The sequence below is a fragment of the Haliotis rufescens genome, unplaced genomic scaffold (assembly GCF_023055435.1).
Source record: "Haliotis rufescens isolate VD_foot unplaced genomic scaffold, xgHalRufe1.0.p SCAF_1, whole genome shotgun sequence".
NCBI lineage: Eukaryota > Metazoa > Mollusca > Gastropoda > Lepetellida > Haliotidae > Haliotis > Haliotis rufescens.
Window position 1 is genome coordinate 76,627,845 of NW_025963779.1, and position 27,919 is coordinate 76,655,763.

General features: G+C 41.1%; 2 protein-coding genes across 3 annotated transcripts; one reads left to right on the forward strand and one right to left on the reverse strand.

Moving 5' to 3' along the window:
• Window positions 1-525: 525 nt before the first annotated feature.
• Window positions 526-12,271, reverse strand: LOC124118486. 2 transcript variants are annotated; one of them, XM_046480604.2, is made up of 3 exons: window positions 11,931-12,271; window positions 3,412-3,564; window positions 526-2,573 (listed from the first exon to the last, which is right to left on the reverse strand). In XM_046480604.2, the coding sequence occupies exons 1-3, from the start codon at window positions 12,226-12,228 to the stop codon at window positions 2,329-2,331; spliced, it is 696 nt and encodes a 231-aa protein (XP_046336560.1). In that variant the 5' UTR covers window positions 12,229-12,271; the 3' UTR covers window positions 526-2,328. The 2 variants fall into 2 exon arrangements, with proteins under 2 accessions (XP_046336560.1, XP_046336561.1); XM_046480605.2 differs by lacking the exon at window positions 11,931-12,271 and adding an exon at window positions 6,206-6,507.
• Window positions 12,272-14,471: 2,200 nt separating this feature from the next.
• On the forward strand, window positions 14,472-27,324 carry LOC124118445. Its single transcript, XM_048401121.1, has 6 exons — window positions 14,472-14,769; window positions 16,357-16,521; window positions 18,189-18,436; window positions 24,031-24,304; window positions 25,408-25,580; window positions 25,798-27,324. Exons 1-5 carry the CDS (start codon window positions 14,514-14,516, stop codon window positions 25,551-25,553), a joined length of 1,089 nt encoding a protein of 362 aa, XP_048257078.1. The 5' UTR covers window positions 14,472-14,513; the 3' UTR covers window positions 25,554-25,580; window positions 25,798-27,324.
• Window positions 27,325-27,919: the final 595 nt, after the last annotated feature.

Here is a 27,919-nt window from a genome sequence, read left to right on the forward strand (position 1 = left end):
GATGTTGAGCAGAGATGAAATGGGGTATACGCGTCCAAGATTTTTGCACTTATATGGAGACGTGCATGTACGTGTGTGTGGCTGTTGGTACTAGTCCGGATTGATGCAGATTTATAGTGCTATCCCACTGAGATACCATACCGCAGTTTAACATGAATACCCCACTCAGACACAGTAAACCGACCAGTCCTTGTTTGAGCCACTTAATGTCGAGCGCCAGGCAGGGTAACAACAAGTACCATCTTTTAACGTCTTTTGGTATGACGCAGCCGGGGATGGAAACCCAGACCTTCCGCTCTTCCACAAGACCACGGAGACGGTCTATTGATGTTGAACACTCGTCACTTGAGCATCAGCGCGGATCCACCAAACAAGAGTCATGGGGAATCCGAGATTCAAATCCACGTTTGTTGTGGAGAGGAAAGCGTCGTTTCAGGCCTTGTCAGCTTTTTTCAGCTTTTCAGGAAGACTTGCCTCAATGCATGCTTGTTTTCCAGCGGGAAGAAAATGATAAAAGGATTGTGATCCATTTGATATTTTATTGTAAACGATTTTGTCATCTTACAAAAATAGGTATGATTAGGGAAATAAAGAAATGATATATACATCGACTGGGTATGGGGAGAAGCACGATAGGATAAACATGCAGACAGGTATATTGAAATGCTCCTTGAAATTTCAGGCTAGAAATGCTCCTCTTAAAATTCAAAGTGGCATTATCAAATAGGGCATAATCACCATTTTCAAAAGAAATATAACATACAAAGGACAAAGACTTAACGCTAATACCTCAATCACAATGGTCATTAAGTGATATTTACAGGAGTTGGTATTTTCTAGAAAACCGATTTCAGAGATACAATGGTTAATTTGGAAGGAGTCACTTCCCCTTATCGTACGAAGTGGATATATTTTTATTCGAAGTTGTGTGGAAAAGGAAAAGTAAAACCATTATTCAGTACATTGAAAACCTATTTCAGTGGAAACATTGTTCTTATTTATGAAAGATGAATATTGCAACTGCTGTAAATTTGAATTAGAAAATTGAAGCATTGAGGTAAGGGGCAGATCGATTATGCTGATGGACAATAGGAAAATCCTCGGCTGATTCCGGCCAGGCTTCCTCCATTACCAAGTTTCACGGAATCAAACGAGTATCAACGTGATCATCACTATAACTCAGTATGTAACCAATCAATACGTCATCAACTACACAGGTAGTAACGATGACACTACTATATTAGTCAGTTTTCTCAGATTAAATAAATATGTAAAGATTAAAAGTGTTTTAGAATGCCAAAAAATGATAACTAGAAACAATGCTATAATCAGTGTCAAATTATTGCAGTTAAGCTATTTGTAACTAAAACTAAACTAAAACAAGGACACAATCTTTTCGAATATACAAAACATATGGTATGTACAATGATGCATATTCTTCTATTCTGCAGCGAATGATGAGATATTATACAAATGTACAAAACGATCCACATATATATGGAAAAGCGTTATAGCCATACTATGTTAATGAAAAATCATTGAGATTTCCTCCTAAGTAATGTTCTCAGAGCCTTATAATTGTCATTGATATTACTGTACTTATTATTTTTCTTATAAACATAGCCTGCAGCATTCACACAGTTTGTCAATGACTGCTACCTTGGCAGGTGTTTTGGAGCTTAACGTACATAACTACAGCGGAAAGGTCCCTGGCAAGAGTTGCTTCCCTTTGTTCATACAATACTATTGGAACTGAAAATACTTTGACTAACCAAAGCGAAATGTATCTCGCGCATCAGCGCGTAATTATATATCCTGAGCTTCAGTTGTTTCTATAGAAGCAGACACTGTAATACATGATTAGCAAATGACATTGCATAAAATAGCCAGTTCAGTAAGTGCCCATCAAGGACTACATCAAGCACAATAATGTAAAATCTGCAAAACCCAAAAATATATATTCGAACCTACATATTTACCAACCTGTGTTTTGTTGAAAGAGCTGCCTCTATAGGTGATATGATTTCAAAGGCCCTGATATAAGATCATGATTAGATCACGAATAACCATCAAAATATAGAAAACGATTAATTATTTCATTTCCATGAGCATTTAAGTCCTGGATGATTTCACTGATTTCTCAAGGTGACAGAAATCTGTAATCTGGTGCCCGAGTGTTGATTAGCTTATTTGTTACACTCTAAACGACAGACCACAATGAGGTGGCGGGAAGGTATTGTCACATATATCTGCTTCCACAGTTCTTATTGTCAACGTCTGCTCCTTCAGTTCATGTCGTCTGCTCCTGCAGTTGTGTCGTCTGCTTCTTTAGTATCTTGTAGCAGGCTTGGACGTGAGAGACATGTTCTGTCTTCGGGCCCTGTTGTTGTCTTCCTGGTTCAGTCTCATCCACTCGACCAGCAGACACATTCCACCAAAGAGGGCGAAAAACGCAGATAGGACGGCAAAACCAAACGACCAGGAGAGGAAGTTTGAATCGGGGTGAGGCAGCCATTGGCGGTCAGTATCAGCCTTGATACCGAACGTAATGACACTGACGCCGATAAACGCACCTGAAAAAGATCAAGATTATTATTGCATATTCCTGAAGATTTAGACAGATAATAACTTCTATTCGTGTACATGTTTTACGGCCATGCTTTGCCTTTGTGATATGTTATTGACATCAAAGAGGTTGAATACTATATTTCGTGGCTGTCATACATACCTCTTTCTGTCAATCTACATATTTTATATTATAAGTATCGTGAGTATACAGGTCAGTATGAATTTTAACATAAATAACGGAAATTTGCTTTGAGTATTTTCATCAAATACCTATTTGGATACCATGACCCTGAAACCAACACCAGAGTCATTGCTGCTTTCTTGAATGTTTATGACAGACAGGGCACAGTGACTCTGCAGGTGTTAAGGAGGGGACGTTCTTGGTCGGCTACTAAGCATGAGGTGGTGAGGTGAAATGGGGTTTAACGTCGCGTCAAAGATTATTACACTTATAAAGCGATGTGCATGCACGTGTGTGTGGCTGCTTGTACTAGTCCGGACTGATGCCGATTTGTAGTGCTAGCTCACTGAGACACCATGCCGCAGTTTAACATGAATACCCCACTCAGACACAGTATACTGACTCCGAGCCGACCAGTCCTTGTTTTAGCCCCTTAATACCGAGCGCCAGACAGGGTAACAACAAGTACCATCTTTTAACAATCAGCAGAGTTAAATGTGTAGAATATTCTCTTTCATTCCCACCATCCCCCGTGTATCGATGGCCATAGGATGGGTTTGGTTTCCTTGCACCAACATCCCGACGGAATTTATGGGTAGGCTTCTCAAATTATCACCATGTGTGAATTCGAACCTCGCTCTACAGTGACGTGAAATACCCACCTGCTGTGAAGTTGAGGATGTAGCTGAACATGACGTATCGTTTCTCCTTGTTTGCCGGGCAGCACTTGACGAAGTACATGATGACGAAGACAAGACACACCATCATTATTATCAGCGTGAGTACCATCAGCACTTGGATGACAAGGAGCCATGCTGAAACAGAAGAGCCGGTGAATACTCGCGTCCACATACGAGGGAACCTTGCTTGACATGAAAACAAACATATTTACACGTAAATACAAATTATATGATTGCAGCAGAATATTAGTTAGGAATTTCTACATACTCGTGTCTCGAACAAAGGAAATGCATAATGGTCTTCCAATATCTGGGTTCGATTCCCAAAGAGAACGTAGGGCGAAGATGCCCTTACTCAAATATTTAAGCATAGACTTACGACAGACAGTCGTAGCGCTAAGATAGCTTTGTTTGTTGTTGTTTAACGCCGCACTCAACAATATTACAGCTATATGAAGGCGGTCTGTAAATGATTGAGTCTGGACCAGACAATCCAGTGATTGACATCATGAGCATCGAACGCAATTGAGATCGATGACATGCATCAACCAAGTCAGCGAGCCTGACCACACTATCCCGTTAGTCGCCTTTTACAGCAAGCATGGGTTGCTGAAGACCCTGTCTTGCGTATCAAACTTTAAGGAGACCAAGCGTCAAGGACTGAATGTTATGCAAACGGTGTGCTCTCTGAGGAATAGACGCTTTAAATTAGTATGTTGTGTCAGCTTCCCATATACACAATACCAAATCCTCATTTTAATTCCATTCTAGCAAAATGGGGTTTTCAAGATTATTGCACTGATAATACATCGACGTGCATGCACGTATGTGGCTGCTTGTGCTAGTTCGGAACTAATGCCGATTATATAGTGCTCGCCCACTGACATACTATCTTGCAGTTTAACATGAATACCCCACTCAGACAGTATACTAACTTCGAGACGACCGCTCCTTGTTTTAACTCCTTAGTGCCGAGTGCCAGGCAGGGTAACAAGAAGTACCATCTAATAACGTCTTTTGGTATGACGCGACCGAACCCCCGCTATCCGGGCTGACGCCCTACCGCTAGACCACGGAGGCGGTCCAGTTCGCATAGAGACAATTATGGAAACAGAGGTCATCTTGACATGCTCCAAATCTCAATATAAATATATAATAATCTCAGTATTCTAATTGTATCCCGACGTGTCAGCTTAATGTATGGAGAAGGCTTGAAGTGAAGCAGGTCTCAAATGTTTACCATTTCGGTAAAACCCATGACACATAACCAGGGCGAACCGGTATTCGAACCCACAATCATAGGTTTCTGGCGTGCCCAAGCGATGGGGGGAGGGGTTATGTCTCTAACCTTAATTATATTCTAATTCTACACTGAATTTTTTTAACTGGATCCAGTTTGTAACTGATGACTGGAAGAGCCAGCCATTGTTTCGGTCGGTTTATGGATTTTCATCCCCAACATTCAGGTGGGTAGGTGGAAAAAACCCATTCCAATTTCAAATAGATACATCATAATTAGTTGCGTTTTGAAGTTAAGATAAATTTTAAACAGGTTATAATAATAGTATTTTAAATTATTTATTTACATGGATAGAGGCAGTAAGTTAGACTTTTTAAACGGTTTACTTACTACTTACTTGAGGTTGGAGGAATAAAAAAAAAACTGCTTTCCAATTTATTTATTCACATTTCAAATATTTGAGTCGGGGATTCGTAAACAAAGTTTTAAAAAAGTCTTACCGTGAGCGAATGTGTATTTATTCAATGTTTATGTGATATACACCATAGTTGCAGTCTGGTTCTTTAGTATCTACCAAGAATATTCAGATGTAGATTCTAACTAAATTGTGTTCCTGGCGCATCGAAAAAAATTAAACTACGGATCTGTGTAAGTAAAATCTCTGGTGTCTTAACAGGCTCCACATGGGGCTTTATCACAATCCATCACGAAGCTCTTAAGTTTTAACTTTGAACCTTTTTTGTTTATTTTGAGTATAAAAACGTGACACGAAAGTGTCCAATGTAATCTACAACACAAATATATCAACAGACGCAGGCATCCCTTCCCATTTGACATTTAACACCCACTTGTAAAATAAACACCTCGGAGGAAAACAATTGTTTAGCGGTTCCTTGTAACCAGAGCGAGGCTAATTAATACAAGGTGCCGTTATTGCCATATAATACCCGAGCCAGCGTGCTACATTTCAGGTGATATTGTAGATTGAATATATACAGAACGACATCGATAAAATAAACAATTGAAAAGTTTCAATACCTATTTTAAAACAAAATACTTTTTTTGAACAAAAAATCATATATTAATAATCAAGAGTATAACGCGCTCCTGTTATAACCAGAAATATGAATTATCGTTCCTTTTCGTGGATATGCCTTTGAACTAAACATGGAATTCCTGAAATCTAAAACCGGAAATGCCCTTCACTATGTAATCGATATTCTCAACATGAATCAGGTGTGGAGTATTTTGGAACAAACACACGTGATACATCTATATACATATGTGTGTCTAAATCTAACAATTCTAAAACATATCAGCTGGAAACTCTCAAAAATGTATTCACAGGTTCTTCTTGACACCAACTGTTAGCATCGCCATTTTGTTTATATTGTTGTACCTGTGACGTCACTTATCTTACCTGTGCCGTAATGCATCAAAGAAAGACACATCAGGTGTGATCAAAAGGGTGGAGAAAAAACAAACTATAAGTGTACTGTGCACACACATATACTGTTGTCAGAATGTAACGCTTACTCGGATTTAGCCATTCGAATATACTCCTGTATTCGAACGACATCAGGCTGTGGCAACCATTGTATCGCTTCCCGAGACTGTCTTTCTCGTTGACATAGTTGTTAAAACACGCCTCCCATATTCCCAACTTTCCGAAACCTGTCCTTCTTTCCTGTAAGGCTTCTAACCAGTTTGGTGTACACATTGACACGATCAAAAACAGAAGTGCTAGACTTGTTAGTACTAATCCACATATCGCTATTTTCGTCCGACCCCGCGACGCCATCTTGATTAGTTCAAACCTGATGGCGACAACCTACCTGGGCGAATCCACTGCTTTTTAGGGGTGCTCAGGTGTGACTCAGCAGCTATGTCGAGATATTGCTCATTGCGACTGTGCGGTAGTAAATCAGACTTGGTGAATGTTCTATTATACTTACACATATCGACCTGTGCTTATACTAGAAATGATCCTGGTAAACGTTTGTTCGTTATTCGCCCCTAAACAACCATCAGCTAAACATACAAACACGTGCTATTCCATGATATGCACTTCCACAGCTGCCAGTAGAGCGAAATCGACACGGGAATTTTTTTCTTCACATTTACTTGTATTCTTTGTAATTAACATACATTGCCTGCGGTGGAACATTGGAACGGTGCATATTAACAGTATTTCCACTTAAATTACCCCAATTGCGTGGATCGATGCTCATGTTGTCAATCACTGGATTGTCTGGTCCAGACTCGATTATTTAAAGACCGCCGTCATATAGCTGTAATATTGCTGGGTGCGGCGTTAAACAACAAACAAACAAACGAACTTAAATGACACGCGAACACGCGTACTCCCTCTCATCAGGCGTGTTCACAAAACGATATAATCTTTCGAACAGGGCAAATTGAAAATCGGTGATTTTCCTTAGGAGAGTTATATTTTCTCTAAAAGGAGTTGGCGAACACTTTAATTGCTGTTACAACACATTATTGTAGGACATCCTACATAATTTACAACGTTAAAGACTGTCTACTCCTGCTCAATTAATTTAACGCCTTACGAACAAATTGGCCCATTTTTATTATCGACTTGTTAGTCCCCAATGAATGAGTAGAGTTTTACGCCGCTTTTAGCAATATCACGGGCTTCACACATTGTAGCCATATTGGAAATCGAACCCGGGCCTTTCGTGACAAGGGAACGATTTAACCACTAGGCTACCCTACCTTCCTTGTTAGCTACCAGCTCTACAGAGCATGTCCTAGATATATGGCCTGGGTCTCAGCATTATGCATACAAAATCATTAATCCTGGAAAGCATTGTAAAATATAAGTCTGTATACATCTGCATTCGAACCACAAGTTCCGAAATTTACTTCAAGTTACTAATCCATATATAATCCAAACACGTTTACACTCATTTTGTTAACATACGACGAAGGGATAACTGCTTACTTGGAAGAGGCTTGGTGTACAGTATTGCCACCGTTATCAGATGGGGTAGAGTATGCACAAGTGGATTTTGAACACTCATTCGACTCAGACGGGATCCCCAACAGGTCAGTCAAAGTTACACGTTCTGCGACTGCTGTGAGCTTGTCTCGTGATAATCGTTTGTATCAGTATTTACCGAAACACGTGCTCCAATTAAAGGGTCCAGGAATTGTATTGGGTTTTTTTTTTAAATGAGTACATTTTTTACCTGGTTACCTTTGTCAGTGATGTACGTTTGTTGTTTAACGCCATAATGAGCAATATTTCAGCTGAACCAGACACTCCAGTTATTGAGATCATGAGCATCGATCCACGCAACTGGGATTGATGGCATGCTTCAACAAAGTCAGCGAGTCTGACCACCCGATCCGGTTAGTCGCCTTTTAACCGCACAGTATTTCGCATGGGTTGCTGAAGAGCTATTCTATCCCGGATCTTCACGGGTCCTATCATGACGTCGACTCAAAAACTATCTGTACATCAAGGGAGCAACCACTGCATGCATTAGATACAAGCAAGGTAGAGAATTATACAATCAATACTAAAAGAAAATTATGATTGTGATCTTCTATTTATCCAAGACTAAAACAAAGAGAGTATCACGAGTCACAAACAGCCCGGCTTCCTTAACTGTTGCGGTAAGGTGGTTTGTAACACTTTATGAAGAGCAGCTCTCTGTTGATGCTCACGTAATGCCATAAATACAGATGTGTATTTCTGTATACACTGATGCAAAGGTTCTTCATTGTAAATAGCGTTTCGCGTCAGGTAGAAGCTGCTGCCCGAGCGCGCCATCACGTCAGGTGTGTTTCTTCAGTCAGCGGGAACACCTGGATGTCACCTCGGAATACTCCCGGTGTTTACAGTGGAAAGTTTACATGCAAACATGTGAATGGCAAAAGGCGAAGATGTCACAGACAATTATACCATGCTTCACAAACTGCTCAGGAACGACGGATAGTGTTAGTTATTCTTTGCACTCTATAATGGTGGAGTGTTACTGATGCCGATTGCCCTCAGATTTCACTATGTGTAACTTGTCGCCAGTTTCCAGATCGTGAATCATAACCATGTCTGACTATGGCAACGTTATAATTGTGAACATAAAGATGTCTATGTTAGGTTGGAAAAATGAGATTCTATCACCATATAGGCGGCCTAGGAGCATTAGAAGCCTGTCGCGTTGAACATGTCCACATGTCCACGATCAGTGTACAGTGAGTGAGCTTGGTTTAACACAACTTTGAACAGTATTTCAGTTACATCACGTATCAGGTTAATATGGGGTGAAAGCCTAGGTGATGCAGGTGTTTGACATTAACCCTGTTCAAAGTTTGGTTAAACCCAACTCACTCACTCACTCACTCACTATGACATTAACCACTTTGGTGACACCCCCGAACAGGAGTATGATGCTGGCAAACCTTGAAACACAATCAGGGTGAATCTGATACGGACTCAGGAAACATACCAACATGACTTTATATTATCTTAGTATAGAACATCTGATATGACCAGGTTGTCAATGTTTTTTACTTATAAATAACCAACAAACAGTTACATTGTTATCAACGTCAGCAAAACGATTATAGAAGTAACATGCGTTTTACAACAGGTTCTAAAGCAATGCAAGATACCCAGGCACACTCACAACTTAGATGAGGCCTGTGAGGGGTTAAAAGTGGTCTTCAGTAACCCATGTTTGCCTTAAAATGCAATTATGCTTGTGGTATGAGGCGACTATGCTTGCCATAAGAATCAACTAACCCATCGGGTGGTCAGGCTCGCTGACTTGGTTGTGCATGTGCTTGGATCGATGCTCCTGATATCAATCACTGGATTGTCTGGTCCAGACACGATTATTTAGACCACAACCATATAGCTGGAATATTGCTGAGTGCCGCGTTGAACAAACAAACAAAACTTAGATCTACCTCCATGCCTATTGTGAACATCATACACATATTTTAATTGTTATAGTCATTTCTCTCAACCAAATTCAAAAGGGTTTGTCATGTTTAATTCCACATTTATGGAAGTAGTGATGTGCGTGTTCACCAGTGGCTTGAAATCAAAGGGTTTGACCCCTTAATTGGCTTGAGGACACACTTTCTCAACCACTCAAAATTGGTTCAGACATTAAGGGACTTTCTTGCAATAAAAGAGTATGGTTTATATCATGGAGAATAGTCTACATTAATATCTATGTCCCTTAGACATTAGAGTTCAGGATATGCATAACTGGGAACAGCCTCCTTGTGGTGTTACAATTGTTTATTAATATACTACTCTAAGAAGTTAAAGAACCCCAATTCTTTCATATTACAATAGTTAATAGGTCATGCCATGACAGATGAACTATGGTAATATGAAGAACAGTGTTAGTATACATTGTATATAGAACTGAGTTGTGGATCCTCTCAGCATGTTCAGGCAGCCTGGAAACTATACAAAGAACTGTATTTGCATTGAACTCAGTTGCAACTTCTGATGTTCTGGTCGAACCAGGCTTTTGTGAACGTCTGCAGTGTAAGCTTGCTAATAAACCACAGGAATCCCCATTTATTCTGTTTCTGTTAAGAACTGATTATAATTTTGAAATCCATTTTGAGGTCCATCATCCCCCTGGACATTTCTTGTCCGAAAAGGTTCACAGTTTCCCCCACGGGAATTTTGGAAGACTTGCCCAAAGTACCTCTTGTATGGAGAGTCTGGGTGATCATAAGTCCCTCGCAAGTGGGATTGATGACATGCATCAACCAAGTCTGCGAGTCTGACCACCCGATCCCATTAGTCGCCTCTTACAACAAGCATAGTCGCCTTTTACAGCAAGCATGGGTTGCTGAAGACCTATTCTACCAAGGATCTTCAGGGGTCTAAGTCCCCAGCACATCTTGCTGGTCACCCTGTGGGGATTTTGAGGGATATTAAGTGCCCAGCACATCTTGCTGGTCTCCCTGTTGGGATTCTGAGGGATGTTAAGTGCCCAGTACATCTTGCTGGTCTCCCTGTTGGGATTCTGAGGGATGTTAAGTGCCCAGTACATCTTGCTGGTCTCCCTGTGGGGATTCTGAGGGATGTTAAGTGCCCAGTACATCTTGCTGGTGTCCCTGTGGGGATTCTGAGGGATGTTAAGTGCCCAGTACATCTTGCTGGTCTCCCTGTGGGGATTCTGAGGGATGTTAAGTGCCCAGTACATCTTGCTGGTCTCCCTGTGGGGATTCTGGGGGATGTTAAGTGCCCAGTACATCTTGCTCCAGAGCTGACTAGATGAGAACTGGAGGTGAATGTGTCACTTGGCTCATTCTGTTCGAACTTACCAAGACCACGGGGGTTGTTGTTCATGCTATCAACCTTTAGTGTGCCTGACAGGCCATGCTAGTGTCTCATTCACTCACTCACTCTCGATCATCATTCAGTTAGTTATGGAAACTGAAGACAAAACAACTAGCATGCATATTTGTAGCAATCTGCCTTGACTTGTGATGCCTTTTGATTTAAACAATTGTCATGTTGTACAAGCTTCTCATCAATTAGTAAAGGGTACACTCTCTCATGAAGCCATAAGCAATTTAAGGTTTTTATGTATGTGAAAGAAGCGTCCACATATACTTATCATCATATTATCAAACAATCAGACTCAAATCATTCAGCATGGGACTCCACGCATGCTTAATTGGCATGCTTGGGGGTCATAATATCACACATGCCAAAAGCATTAAAACTTGGTTGCAAATGACTTGAAATGTGGAAATCTTCTTTAGGTATGACACTCAATGACAGTCCTAAGACCAATCCTACGGCCCACCCAACTCCCTTTTGTGGTGATTGAGTATAGTTTTATGCCGCTTTTAGCAATATTCCAGCAATATCACAGCGGGGACACAAGAAATGGCTTCACACGTTGTACCTATGTGGGGAACGACCCTGCGTAACCACAATGCTATCCCACTGTAACATATTTAGCCTACTGTTAGATGAATGTGTTGTCAAATAGTAACAAGACAATGTCCGAAAGTAAAGGGAGCGATATGGTATTCACTTCATGATACTCATCGATCTATCAAATGGTTTCATCAACGTGAAAATATCTCATGACATTTTTTAAATAGTTTCAAAACACAAGTAAACTAATATACACGGGTGCTAAATTCCCTACTTCCGGTTCGCCATGTTATTTTCACCTGTGCCTCTCACCTGACAATAACAAACACCTGTAATTACCCCCAGCGTCAGGTAGATAGGTATACTTACGTGGGTTCAACCAGGACCACACTGGGCGATATTCAAACGAGAATATCCACCAGCAACCGTTGTACTTCTTGCCGAGATAGTCCTTGTAATAGCTCCACTGCTTGAAACATACTTCCCACAGTCCCATCTTGACAAACTGGCGTTCGGTGTACTTGTTAAAATGCTCGATCCAGTTTGGGCTGGAGAAGCCGATCATGAAACAGACAAACGTGATGACTGTGAATATCAGCCCGAACAACGACACCAGGGATTTAACCCTGTGTGTCGCTGATTTCTTCGCCTTGTCTTCGTCCGCCATTTTGGTTGACGCTTGGTAGGAATTTCAAAGCGGTGACACTAATCAAGGTGAGGGGAAGAGTCGATTACCCGCAATAGGGGTGTCAGGGTAAAGGTGTTTCAATTTTACTGTTCAGATCAACGGCGACGGGACAGTTCATGTGTGGTAGGCAAGCGGGTTATCACCTGTTGAATATGAAAATGAGACTATTTGAAATTCCATGGGTTTATTGATTACTTAATAATAAAAGTGTACTTTTTAAGTATCCCAAATGTATATGGGTCCAATGTTTCAGTAATATCTCTGTATATATGGGTCCAGTGTTTCAGTAATATCTCAATGTATATAGGTCCAGTGTTTCAGTAATATCTCTATGGATCCAGTGTTTCAGTAATATCTCAATGTATATAGGTCCAGTGTTTCAGTAATATCTGTGTATATGGGTCCAGTGTTTCAGTAATATCTCTATGGGTCCAGTGTATCAGTAATATCTCTATGTATGTGGGTCCAGTGTGTCAGTACTATCTCTATGTATATGGATCCAATGTTTCAGTGATATCTCTATGGGTCAAGTGTGTCAGTAATATCTCATTGTATATGGGTCCAGTGTGTTAGTGATATCTCTATGGGTTCAGTGTGTCAGTAATATCTCATTGTATATGGGTCCAGTGTGTTAGTGATATCTCTATGGGTCAAGTGTGTCAGTAATATCTCATTGTATATGGGTCCAGTGTGTCAGTGATATCTCTATGGGTCCAATGTTTCAGTGATATCTCTATGGGTCCAGTGTGTCAGTGAGGTCTCTATGGGTCCAGTGTGTCAGTGATATCTCTATGGGTCCAATGTTTCAGTGATATCTCTATTGGTCCAATGTGTCAGTAATATCTCTGTTGGTCCAGTATGTCAGTAATATCTCTATGTATATGGATGCAATGTGTCAATAATATCTATGGATCCAGTATGTCAGTAATATCTCTATGTATATGGATCCAATATTTCAGTGATATCTCTATGGGTCCAGTGTGTCAGTAATATCTCATTGTATATGGGTCCAGTGTGTTAGTAATATCTCTATGGGTTCAGTGTGTCAGTAATATCTCATTGTATATGGGTCCAGTGTGTCAGTGATATCTCTATGGGTCCAATGTTTCAGTGATATCTCTGTGGGTCCAGTGTGTCAGTAATATCTCAATGTATATGGGTCCAATGTTTCAGTGATATCTCTATGGGTCCAGTGTGTCAGTGAGGTCTCTATGGGTCCAGTGTGTCAGTGATATCTCTATGGGTCCAATGTTTCAGTGATATCTCTATTGGTCCAATGTGTCAGTAATATCTCTGTTGGTCCAGTATGTCAGTAATATCTCTATGTATATGGATCCAATGTGTCAATAATATCTATGGATCCAGTGTTTCAGTAATATCTCTATGTATATAGGTCCAGTGTTTCAGTAATATCTCATCGTATATGGATCTAGTGTTTCAGTAATATCTCAATGTATATGGGTCCAGTGTGTCAGTAATATCTCTATGGGTCGAGTGTGTCAGTAATATCTCAATGTATATGGGTCCAGTGTGTCAGTGATATCTCTATGGGTCCAGTGTGTCAGTAATTTCTCTGCGTATATGGGTTCAGTTTGTCAGTGATATCTCTATGGGTCCAATGTTTCAGTTATATCTCTATTGGTCCAATGTTTCAGTTATATCTCTATTGGTCCAGTGTGTCAGTGATATCTCTGTGGGTCCAGTGTGTCAGTAATATCTCTGTGTATATGGGTCCAGTGTGTCAGTAATATCTCTATGGGTCCAGTGTGTCAGTGATATCTCTGTGTATATGGATCCAGTGTGCCAGTAATACCTGTATCCTGCTGCATGGACCTGTGAATAATTACATTGAGAGACGATGACATAATCAAGGCGTCTTCTGTAGTATATATGGAACCAAATAATAATATTCTTGCAGATGTGGATCGGACAAAGCCTGTTTATGGCCTACATGCGACAACGCAACGCGCGGTTGTAAAGATTGTTAGTGCTATATTGACTGAATGAGGTCATCCGCGATTAGCAATGCAAATGGAATGTGTCCTAAAGACAACTATTAAAAACGGCAATCATTACAACATTTTTACCACCATATGAAATACTACACGAAAACATAATTCACAGTTGAATACACTCCACTGCGACAATCAAGTTTGTATCTATTTTACCAGTTCATGAGGATAAGACCTGTCATACAGATTAGAATGTGACACCCCCGCGCACCTGTCGCAGTAGACTCGTCCAGGTGAGACACACTCGCCAAGATGGCGACTCAAACGCTTTTCAAAGTTGGCTTCTTCTGTGCTATTACAGCCTTCCTGTTGATGTTTCTGGCCTTTGCCACACCATATTGGTACAAATCATGGACCCGTGTTCACAGTCCGTTCTCCAACATCGGGTTATGGCACGTTTGTCTTGCGGGGTACATCCAGCCCAAGGACCCCAACATGAAGTCCTATGTCGGCTGTTGGTGGATCCACTCCTCCGAGTTCAGCCAAGTCGCTAATCAAATTCAACCATGTAAGTATTCTTACAGTTATAACGACATATGTTTATTCGTGTAACACTAATCGGCGACCGTCATGATTACACCTGTAATCAACAGGTAAAGGCATTTTCACAATGTTTACCTGTGCAGGTAACTTCCGGTTTTGAAGTTTGTGACACTGATTATCATGATTATAGTATGTCCGTGAAATACAGCGCACCCAAAGTTGATAATTAAACATCTAAGATATATTGGGGTAGTACTTGTATGGCATGCAGCAATTAATATAATTAGCATCAAAAGCCTGCCAGTCAAAGGGGACACTTTTAGGCGATCATGCTGTAGGCTCATGTTATCAACCACTGCTTGGTTTGTCTAGACAGAACATGATTTTTTATAGCCTACTGGTGATCATGGTGATAGCTTCAATCTTGATTACTGGCATAAACCAACACACACTCACTCAATAACTATAACCTCAATCGACAGTTTCTGTTTAGTTTGTTGTTTAACGCCGCACTCACCAATATTCCAGCTATATGATGGCGGTCTGTATACAAATCGAACTAGGGCAAAACAAACCTGTGATTGACATCATGAGCGTTGATCCACGCAATTGGGATACGATGACACTCACCCGATCCCGTTAGTTGCCTCTTTCGGCAAGCATTATCGCCTTTTACAGCAAGCATGAGTTGCTGAAGACTTATTCTATCCCAGATCTTCACGGGTTTGACCGCCTCCATGGTCCAGTGGTAGAGTGTCCACCCAGAGAGCAGAATGTCCTGGATTTGATCATGCAAAAGACGTTAAAATACGTTGTTACCCTGCCTGGCGCTCAGCCTTAAGGGGAAAAAAAAAGGACTGGTCAGCTTTGAGTCAGTATACTGAGTGGGGTATTCATGTTAAACTGTGGCAAGGTATTTCAGTGGGCTAGGACTAAAAAATTGGCATTAGTCCAAACTAACACAAGCAGTCACACAAACACATATGTATGTACATCACTCTATAAGTTCAATATGCAACGCAACATTAAACCCCATTTTACCTCACCTATGTCAATCACTGGATTGTCTGGTCCAGACTCAATTATTTACAGACCGCCGTCATATAGCTGGAATATTGCTATATAGTGCGGCGTTAAACAACAAACATACAAATATAACCTTACTCTTCATAACGGACTGGTAATTTAACTTACATACAGGGGTTGGGGGTGGTGGGGTAGCCCTGTAGTCAAAGCGTTAGCTGGTCACACCGAAGACTCGGGTTTGATTCCCAACATGGGTAGAATCCCAATTCTGGTGTTCCCCACCATGATATTGCTGTAATATTGCTAAACGAGACGTTAACCTTTTGACCTATACTCACTCACTCACTCACTCTCACTCACTCACTCACTCACTCACTCACTCACTCACTCACTCACTCACCCTCCATGAGCAGTCCCTAAGTAAAAGAAAAGTTTTGTTTTATTAAAATGGATTTGTTCCTGTAGCATATTCACACATGTGTAGTTTACAAAGTTGGAACGCTGAACACAACTGGTACTGCATACAGGAATTTGTTGTACTTTTAACAAAAATGTCTTATGATGGCTTTCTTCTCTTACATTGCAGCATGGTTTCGTGGAATCCAAGCTCTGTCCATCTTCACACTGGTAGCAGACCTGGTGGGAGGCCTCCTGCTGTTGTTTTACCTGCCGGACATCATGTACAAGAAGTTGTACGCCGGACGCAGAGTGAGCATCCTCTTTGCTGGAAGCATCATGGAGTTAATTGCAGGTATACACCACTCTTACTAACTAACTGTGTTTTCGTATATGGTCTTTGAAAGGCATTTAGAAGTGATTCACTTAAGGAAGAGAATATATGGATGTCAACTTCTTTATTATGAGGAACACAACTTTTCGGAGTATATGCTTACTCCTTTATCATAAAGCCCCCGTTACACTATCAAGAACTTTCATAATAAAGAAGTTGACATCCATATATTCTCTTCCCTAACTGTGTTTTGTCTAAATAAGGCTCAATAGTCTATAAAGCATTTCATTTGCTATGGGTGGCACTGGTGGCCCAATCATCTAGGTTGCTACAATTCGCTGTGCTGAGTTGTGTCCCTTAGGATTCAAGTAACCTAAGATTATGGGTTCAAATCCCAGATTTACCTTTGTAATGATTCTTGGTTTTCAGTACTATATCAACCTAAACTTCCAAGGCTTACATCACTTTGAGCTTTCGTTCCCCATCAAGCAGATGTCCATGATGAGGAGAGAAAGCTCAAAGTGATGTAAGCCTTGCAGATGTCCTTGAGACCTGTGAAGATCCGGGGTAGAATAGGTCTTCAGCAACCTATGCTTGCAATATAAAGCGACTATGCTTGTCGTAAGAGGCAAGGATTGGGTGGTCAGGTTCGCTGACTTGTTTGATGCATGTCATTGTATCCGAATTGTGTGGGTTGATGCTCATTATGTCAATCACTGGATTGTCTGGTCCAGGCTCTATTATTTACAGACTGTCGTCATATAGCTGGAATATTGGTGAGTGCAGTGTTAAACAGCAAACAAAATAAACCAAAAGATGTCCATGATACACTGGTAACTGAAATACTGTTCACAGCAGTGTTAAACAACTCACTCACTATGAAAGGTTTCCTCCCTTTGCTGTGTCGCAATCCAATTGCAAAGTTAACTCAACAACTCTCAGAGGTGCCAACCGTTGATTTGGGTGGAACCGTTATGATCAAGTATGTAATATATATTATGAATTTTGAAACCATTGCCAGTAATTTACACCAGTTTTTACCACGCTACTGCATTGTCATAATTATATTGTACTGAAAGAGGAATCAGGCCTATTCCCCCTTGTGTCTTTGCAATCTCTGAACCAAGGAGAAGGTGAACATTCTAGGGCATGACATGTTTTACAATGCCAGAAACTCTACATTGTGGGAATGGTACACTTTACGTTATTGCAATACTTTTGCATAGTCAAGATGCCCCCAATAGACACCCATAGGTCTCATCTAACAATCTCCCATTGCAGCATTTCTGGTGTTCCTCATCGCCCCCAATAGACACCCATAGGTCTGATCTAATGATCTCCCATTGCAGCATTTCTGGTGTTCCTCATCGCCCCCAATAGAAGCCCATAGGTCTGATCTAACAATCTCCCATTGCAGCTATTCTGGTGTTCCTCATCGCCCCCAATAGACACCCATAGGTCTTATCTAATGATCTCCCATTGCAGCATTTCTGGTGTTCCTCATCGCCCCCAATAGACACTCATAGGTCTGATCTAAAATCTCCCATTGCAGCATTTCTGGTGTTCCTCATCGCCTCCAATAGACACCCATAAGTCTGATCTAACAATCTCCCATTGCAGCATTTCTGGTGTTCCTCATCGCCTCCAATAGACACCCATAAGTCTGATCTAACAATCTCCCATTGCAGCATTTCTGGTGTTCCTCATCGCCCTGGTGTTTGCGGAGATGTCCAATGACCCGACCTGGATGCCGAGACCGTGGATGAACTACCTGTCCTGGAGCTACGGTCTGTGTGTCCTGTCCGGCTTCTTCTCCGCCTTCGCTGGCATGTTCACCTTCATCATGGGCCTCATCTTCAGGGACAAGGAGCGTGGCATCATCGGCAGCGACACACTGGACACTCGACTGGAGAAGATGAAGCAGAAGGAGATCGAGGTATGGCCTGGATACTTTACAGCCTCCTTATTAAGTACTGCTGTCTCCCGGGATTCTAGGATGGAATATTCCTTGTATCCTATGCTTGTCGTAAAAGGCGACTTAATTGATTAGGGTTATCAGGCTCAATTACTTGATTGCTTTCCCAACTCTGGGGACGGGACATTTCTATTATTGTCAACCACTGGTTTATCACTTGCTTATTTACAGACTGCCTTGGCCTGGCTGGAATATTGCTGACTGCAGTGTTTTAGATCAAATTAACAAACTGGTGACTAAGGCCACCTAAATGAGGTGCTTCATGTGCAGCGTTTATCCCTTAGTCATGCTAAAATCCATTGGCTGGGGGTGAATCCTGCTGAAATATTGCTGATGTGACTTTATTTAACTTACTTGAATCCTAGATTCAATCTGATTATGATCCTGACATTTGTGCTTGGTTTTTTTTGTTAAAGTTGTAAACAATTGTAATCTGTCATTTTGGGTTTTCCTGCAACATTGATATGACAGAACTTATCCTATCTCACACTATGCATATCTCCTTCTTCTTTCAATCCTTAAGTGGAAATGTGCTTGAACAAAGTTTCCAGCTTCTAAAAACAATTCACCTGAACACATCCCAGCATCACCATGGTCACCACCCAAACAAATGGCTCACACAATGTAATACGAGGGCTGGCTGAAAAGTTCTAAGCCTAACTGTGAAAGACCCGTACCAAGTCGATGGTTTTCATTTATTTCTCCACATAGTCCCCTTCCAGGTTTACACACTTTTGCCAGCGATGCTACAAGGCCTGGATTCCAGTCAAGAAGACATTTTCTTCAGCAACCCTAAAAAAGTCATTCACAGCGGAAATGATGTCATCATTACTAGGAAAATGGCAACCGGCTAGTTCCTTTTTCATTTTGGGAAACAGGTGGAAGTCTGACGGGGCCAAATCGGGTGAATAAGGGGGATGGCCAATGAGTTCGAAGCCACAATCATGGATCCCTGACATGGCAACCACCGATTTGTGAACAGGTCTCCTTTAGTGAGCATTAACCGTCGCTTAGCTTTGATAGCTTCACGCAACTGTCTCAGTAGGTCAGCATAATATCTTCCATTGATATTCTGGCCTTTTTCAAGATAGTCAATCAGCAGAATACCCTTGGAATCCCAAAAGACTGAAGCCATCACCTTTCCAGCAGAAGGAACCAACTTGGCTATTTAGGGGGCTGGTGATTCCGGATGCTTCCATTGTTTAGACTGAATTTTGGTTTCTGGTTGAAAGTGATGAATCCAGGTCTCATCCATGGTTACAAATCGGTCCAAAAAATCATCGGGATCTGCTTCAAATGGCATAAATTGTCACGGGACGTCAGGAATCTGACACGTTTCTGATCTGCTTTCTGATTGGCACCCATCTTGCAGAAACTTTTGTCATTCCCAACTCGTTGGTGATAATGTGCTCAACCCTCTCCTGAGAGATGCCCACAACACTGGCAATATGTGGAGTGGTCAATCGTCGATCGGCCATCACCATGTCATGCACCCGAGTAATGTTTTCCGGAATGGTTGCTGTTGAAGGCCTTCCTGGACGCGGGTCATCGTCAAGGCTCTCTCTGCCATGCTTGAATTCTGCAGCCCACTTCTTTACAGTGGAAAAGGAAGGGGCATCATCCCCTAAAGTGGAGACCATGTCAGTATGTATCTGTGGTGGAGTTAGCCCTTTCAGTTGCAGGTACTTGATTACTGCCCATTTCTGGTGATTTCAATGGGTAGGTTCACAAGATGGTCTGGTAGAAAGACAATAATAACACTACAGTTGCACTTCTTACGTCTATGATTCATTAAATGATTGTACTTGTTGGTGGCAAAAGTTGTTTCAATCCGACTGAGATATCCCACTTAGGCTTAGAACTTTTCAGCCAGCCCTTGTACTTCTGCCACATCATTCTCTATCTCATCACCACCCTGTGGAGATGGGTATTGAGTTTTAGAGAATACATTTTTTTTTGTAAGCTATGTCTTCAATTCTGTCAACTTTTACAACAATAACTTGAAGAGGCCTGCAGACGTAAACTACTGATCCTCATGATCATTGTTGTGAGTGTTGCGGCCATTGTTATGAAGACAGTGTTCCCACCTCACCAAGGAAGCTTTCAGTATGTTCCTACGCAAATGCCACAAGCGTGACGTTGACCGCTTGTCAAAGTCCTAGGACGTTGAACATACTAAGGACTGATGGTGATGGAATTGCTCTCACACCTCACACCTCACCATTCCATGGATCCAAGCTGTCCGGATCGTTCATCAAATGATCAACATTCCAAGGATTGATGTTCCAGATCTACGAGTCGCCCCTCTCTAGACTCAACACTCACCAGATTAGGAGTGTCGCTCTACTGATCGAACACAAGCTCCTGCTCGACATGACAATTGCTGTCATTCAAAGGATAATTCCTATTCAGATTTTGCTGATCGGTTGTTGACTTCTACAATTTATTCAGATCATCGGCATTGGTGGGATAGTCCCCGCTCCTACTCCACGAACCCTCCTCATCAAGACTTCATCCAGGGATCACCTTCAGCATAACGACTACAGGGATCGATACCCCCCACATCTGGATCCGTATCATCATATGTGTGTCTACCCATATGCATCGCCTTATCGTGACTATCACTCTCGTGCCGACTTCTATCATCATATGCCTTGGATGGTGACATTGCTATTCTCTGCCCCAAGCGCTCTGCTACTACTTCGTGATCTCATCCACTTGGATACTACCATCCAGCTCCCGCTCCCGCTTATTTCTAAAATCCTGTCAGCAACGAAAGCCATCGCTGCTTCTGTGTCATATGCGAAAGCCTCCCTTGTTAGAGGTTCTGTTGCACTGTGTCAAGAACAGTTTTGGCCCCAAAATTCGAAGAGAGTAGCCATTACCACCACTGAGGCTCACCGTTCCTCCACTAAGGCCTTATACAACTATAAATGGAAAGCATTCTGAGCCTACTGTCAAGCTTCTCCTCAACAAGTTGCAGAGTATCTGCAACATCTGAGATCCACTTGGAAGCTCAAAGGGTGCACTTTGGATATCTCTCTTGCGGCATCAAATCTCTCATTGCTACTGAAACCAGATCGAAGATTTCCATGTTCGCTGAGCTTCAGTCCCTCATTCAGTCCTACAAGCTGGCTGACTGGTCTCTCTCGACTCCCCCCACCCACTTGGGATCTTAACGTGATCCTACACCATTTGACTCCTGCAGAGTATGATGTTAACAGGGTCCAATGTGAGAGAAAACAGAATGGGAAGGTCTTTCTGGGCCTTGACTGGGACTTCATCGTTAAGATTCTGCATATGGGACAGCCAGACCATTTGTTTACCATCCCATCGCTGGCATCCATCCTGAGCCCAAATGACCATAAAGACATCTCCTTATGCCCAGTTAGAGCGCTCAGGATCTACCTCGAGTCTGTGCGCCCACTTTAGCATGCCCGCAATAGACTTCATCCCACTTTTCACGGTTGCCATCACAAAAGTTTCCCTTACTTCAGTCTCCTTTTGACTTCACTCAACTATCCTGCAGGCCTACGCCTTTGCTGGATTGTGACGTCCAATCCACATGAGACTAGATCCATCGCCTCTACCATGGCCGCCAGCAATTTCACTTTCCACTATCTATGTGACATGTAAAAGGGGAATATGCTTGTTGTAAGAGGCGACTAACCGGATCGGGTGGTCAGGCTCGCTGACTTGGATGATGCATGTCCTCGCATCCCAATTGCGTAGATCAATGCGCATGATGTCAGTCGCTGGATTGTCTGGTCCAGACTCGATTATTTACAGACCGCCGTCATATAGCTGGAATGTTGCTGAGTTGCTGTGTTAAACAACAAACAAACAAGCAACATCCCCTTCACTGACATTCACGGCCTCCCCCAGATTGGTCCTTTGGTCCTGGCACAACAATTGATGGCCGCACATCAGCGCAAATAGACGATACTTTTACTCACTTCTGCTGCCCAGTACTCTGTATCCTGTATATACAGAGTAATTATTGCCCCTGTGTTTATTGTCTTCATCATTCGGGTTCCTAGACTGAGTACCCAATGGAGGTTGAGCAACCTTGTCTGTTGAGACTCCGGTCTTCAAAATCAAAGTCGCCACAAGGCGCTGCCAAAACCATACCTGCTCCCCTTGCTTCAGGCATGTGATGTCTCACTGTTGGTTTGATGAGCCTCTCGTGGATGTTGTCAAATGTTCCTCTTCTTGTCTTAGCATGCTTTAATCCTTTGTGTGATTGATAGCTTTGACGAAGCATGAAATGAGATGCCAAGCTGGCTCAACCTATTGTCTGTCAGAGATAGTGATGAGGCTTGTCTTGTAGAACTCATAGCCTGGAGACCCCCTCCGGAACGGTTATTAGTCGTACGCTGAATAGAACACTTTTCAAAGCATCAGTCTTTTGCATAACGATGTTCTAAGGGAAAACATGTGCCATCTATTATGCCCATTTTCATGTTATGTCCGACTAGCATAAAGGGGTCGCATTGCCTGTTGTGGTGTTTTACCCACTCACGACTTCTTGTCTTTGCAACACTAAGCGGCGGTATAGATTCTTATATTTGTATCACTGTTTAGCACCAGCTTCGTCATGTATACTACTCAAAAGAAGTTAAGGATCACCCGATTCTTTCATATTGGTAAAGTTAATCTGTCATGGCATGAGAGAATAACTATTGTAATATGAAAGAATCAGTTGATCCTTAACTTCTTTTGAGTAGTATATGTCTCATGGTTATAGTCTATACAGGCTAGGGTATCTGCACCCCACGGTCCAACAGTGGGATAAATGCATGGTGTGAGATAGGATAAGTTTAAAGATTTGTAAATTTTAAATTTAATTGTATATTTATATACCTATCCAATCTCACATGCTATATGCCCACCCGACCATCGCCTCATCATAGCTCCTCTAGCCTGTCAGTTCTAAGATAGAGAATGATATGACAGGGGTAGTCAGGTGATTATGTCGTGTAAGTTCACAAGGCACAGGGTTTACAGTGCGTGACCCATTTGTTTGGGTGGGGATCATGGTGATGCTGGGATGTGTTCAGGTGAATTGTTTTTAGAAGCTGGAAACTTTGTTCAAGCATGTTTCCACATAATGATTGAAAGAAGAAGGAAGAAATGCATAGTATGAGATAGGTTAAGTATATAAATATACAATTTAATGTAAATTTTACATATCACTAAGTAAAGTACTGTTTAGAGATATGCTATATACAATGACTCAAAAGAAATAAAGATTCTAACTTTGATTGAACAGACTGTGTCAAACCTCTACTTTTCATGCCTTTTACATGTACGTACATGTATTAGTAGCATTGTGTCAAAGTAAATTGAGACCTTTGTTGAGCAAGATAAACATTGTACCCTTATTATTAAGTCACATTGTCCAAACAATATTCTTATTTCTTGTTACTATTTTTTCAAAATTGATCTGAACAATGTATTTGATTGTTTACTGTACAACAAGTCTACCTATGTTCTCTGTTGACCTTTATGCAGTTTCTGCAAAAAAACAAAATCAATTCACTCTCTTTGTTCAGGCTCGAAATCGAATGGCTAATGGTCCACCACCATCGTATGGTGGCTCCGAACCTGTGGGTCCAGGTTACCGCGACCCCAGCATGGGCTACCCATCAAGTGGTTACCCATCAACAGGATATCCGTCTGCGCCACCAGGGGGTTACCGCGACCACAGTGTCGGGGGTCCACCCAGCGTTGGAGGTTACCGTGAAGACTATAGACAACAGAAAGAATATGACAGCGGTTCCATGGCCAGTAGTTATCGTGATGAGAAACCAAGGCCGTACCCTGAAGGTGAGACAATAAGACACCAAATAATCATGTTGAAGACCCCAGGGGGGATTCCAGGTTAGAATAGGTCCCCAGCAATCCATGATGGTTGTCAGAGGTGACCAAATGGATCATGTGGTCAGGCTGGGTGACCTAATTGATAGTGTGTCATCATACCCCAAAGTCTTGGATCATTGCTTTCATTATCTTTATTTTCTTGTTTCCACTGCCTTGTTAGAATTGGCCTTCAGCTACCCATGCTTGTCGTAGAGGCGACTAACGTGGTCAGACTCTCTGACATGGTTGACGCATGCCATTTGCGTAGATCGAGGCTCATGATGTTTATCACTAGATTGTCCTGCCCAGACTCAGTTATTTACCAAACGCTGTTTTATAGCTGGAATATTGCTGAGTGTGGTTATATTGTTACCCAACATCCCCACGTTATTAGATATTTACTGACCAGGTGTGTTGTGTTGTGTTGTGTTGTACTATTGACTGAGACATTGTATTAGTGACTGAGACATTGTATTAGTGACTGAGACATTGTACTGTTGGCAGAAACACAGTACTGCTTGCTGAAACATTGTACGACTTGCTGAAACACTATACTACTTGCTGAAATTTTGTCCTGAAACATATTAGTATTGACTGAAACACTATATTATTGGTTGAAACACTGAACAACTTGCAGAAACATTGTACTATTAGCTGAAACATTGTACTATTGACTGAAACATTGTACTATTGGCTGAAACTGTATTAATGACATTGTACTATTTATAGGTGAAACATTTTACTATGAGCTGAAACATTGTAGTATTGACTGAAACACTATATTATTGGTTGAAACACTGAACAACTTGCAGAAACATTGTACTATTGGCTGAAGCATTGTACTTTTCGCTGGAACATTACACAAATTGAAACACATTATAATATGCTTAACATGATTAAATCAAACATACTCAATCTATCCCACAAGTCATGATACCATCTGACATCATGGCACAACCCAATAGTCTTGTTGTTGACTGCACAGACAGAAATGCAAGAAATGTAAGTGAGTAATAGATGCTGCACATTCTTGTATACATCAACTTTAACGATGACCACTATGTCTTTAGCACACCAGAGGATGGCCTATGGCCAGCCAAGAGGGGCCCACTACCGCCATGGACCACCCAAGATAGACCAAGGTTACAAAGTCCGGACAGGAAGTGATAGCAGTAATGCTGGTAGCCGGGGGAAAGTGGACGAATCGGTCGTATAGAGGACCAAGCCTCAGGTGCTAGAACTGGTAAGCAAGAAGTCATGTTCCTTGTAGACACTTTTAGATAGAGTTGCAAATCAGTGATCTTTTGGAAATCAATTTATGGATACAATGTTCAATCTTCTCTTTGACAAACTTCATTGAAACAGGCACTGATACGAATAAATGTATGTTAGACATGAGAACACACAAATATTTTTTCATTATGGTTAAAACATATTTATCATGTTTTTTATGCTTTCAGTGTCCTGAAAAATGTCCGCAAGAGGATGCAAGTGAGAGGACAGGTTGCCATTGTAAATAGCTCATTTTTGAACATACTGAAACCAACATGATAAATAGACATGATCAATACAACACTCCATCAGAATTTTAGAAAGTCCAATATCTCCTTGCCAACTGATGGTACAATTATTTCTCATTAATACGTTTCAGTTGTAATTACTTACTGCTTTTAGGAAAAAAGTTCAAAATATAAAGATCAAATATTATGTGTTGTTGCAGATTTTATTGATAAATGCATAGTCCGGTTCATCTTCACCATGATCTTTGTGCTGTACATGCAGGATAATCTTTATGTGTTTCATGTTATAGGTATAAATATCATTTCAGGTCTTCTTTGCTCTTTCAAACCTGCTGTGAATCTCTCCATTTAATGTTAAAACAATACAAATTTTGCTTGTTTCTGCCAAGAATCCCCTATAATCCCAATGTGCCTATAATGCTTAAGATATTGATCCAACTACATTTGACCATCACAAGAAGACAAACAAACCAACAGGGCTCCAGAGACGTATTTGATCTGTTGAATATTTGGTATGTTATCATTCACATTAGTATTAATAGTTTCTTTGAGTATTCAATATATTTTTTACTCTCCTCGGTCCAGTCTATTGGGTTTTGTAACTTTTTGAACAATAATCTACTTCTGTGCTGTGCACGTAACTTGTAAATATCATGTCTTCGTGGGCTGCTTCAAGTCAGTCACATGTCGCATAACCTTAAAAGTGATATACATGTCTAAGTTACAATAAGCGAGATTTTGTGCATCTGTGCATTATTCACTGCAGTAGAGTTCATGTATATACATGATGCTGCATTCAGTCAGTAACAGAAGATCTGTGTAGATATATCTGAAAAGCTACATTGGGTAATTGCGAACACTGTTCTTATGCTATTGGGTTAGCAAATTTCTTAATGCATATTTGTACATTAATTGGGTAATGGTAATTAGTAGCTTATCTGGAGCTCTGAAATCAATACATTGATTCAAAGGTTTGTTTTGCCTTATTTCATTAGAACTCATTTGCTTGAGATCCGTTTCCTCTTTCCTGTTTATTTGTTTAGTGGAAGTTACCTCCCTTGTTCACATTATCTCCCTTGGTTGATAGAACCTTGTTGCTCTTTCTACTAGGTTTGATTAAGGATGTGAAAATGTAAACACGTCAAGGTATTCAATGCTCAGTATTTGACAGTGATGCCGACTGAGTGTAGTTAGTGTATTGGAACCAGAAATATGATTAATAACCTGAACACGTTCTTGATTTCTTGAAGAAACTTGATGCTGTAAAATTGCTAAGATGAAAAGATGACAACAAAATAAAAGTGATACATTCATGATAACATGCATTGTAAATACCATTGTCATTTTTTAATCATTCTGTACAATAACTACATTTCTTTTTAAGACTCTAGCAATAGTATGATTTGTACCATGTAATTTTTTTATATAACTATGTATATTTTTGCATAATAAAATTTGCAAAGATAAGTCACATTGTTTATGTTTTAATGATACTGTTTTCAGACTGAAAAGGGGGTATGGTAGCCTAGAAGGTAAAGCATTTGCTCATCATGCTAATGACCTGGGTTTGATATTCCACATGGGTAAAATGTGTCAAGTCCATTTCTGGTGTCCCTGCCGCGATATTGCTGGAATATTGCTAAACACGGCGTTAAACCATACTCATTTACTCAGACTGAGGACTTGAATAGTTGTTGGCTGACACGGGCATAAATAGGTTACCTGTAGTCTGATATAGCAGCTGCCTATGTACCGGTACTACTAAATGATGTCTGGGACAATTAGGGAATTAGTATTCTCATTTCTGAGCCAAAAGCTGTCACTCACCATAAGGGAATGGCTGGGTAGCTTGGTGGGATTGCTCATCATACAGAAGACCGCTTCCATGACCTTGTAAGAAGAGCATCTTCCCGGAGAATGGAAGTGTGGTGGTCATATCAAACGATTTTACCAGATGGTACTTGATGTTACCCTGCCTGGTGCTTGGCATTAAGAGCATTAAACAAGGACTTATAATAATGGCCTATTTATATTGCGCATATTTCTACACTACTCAGGGGCA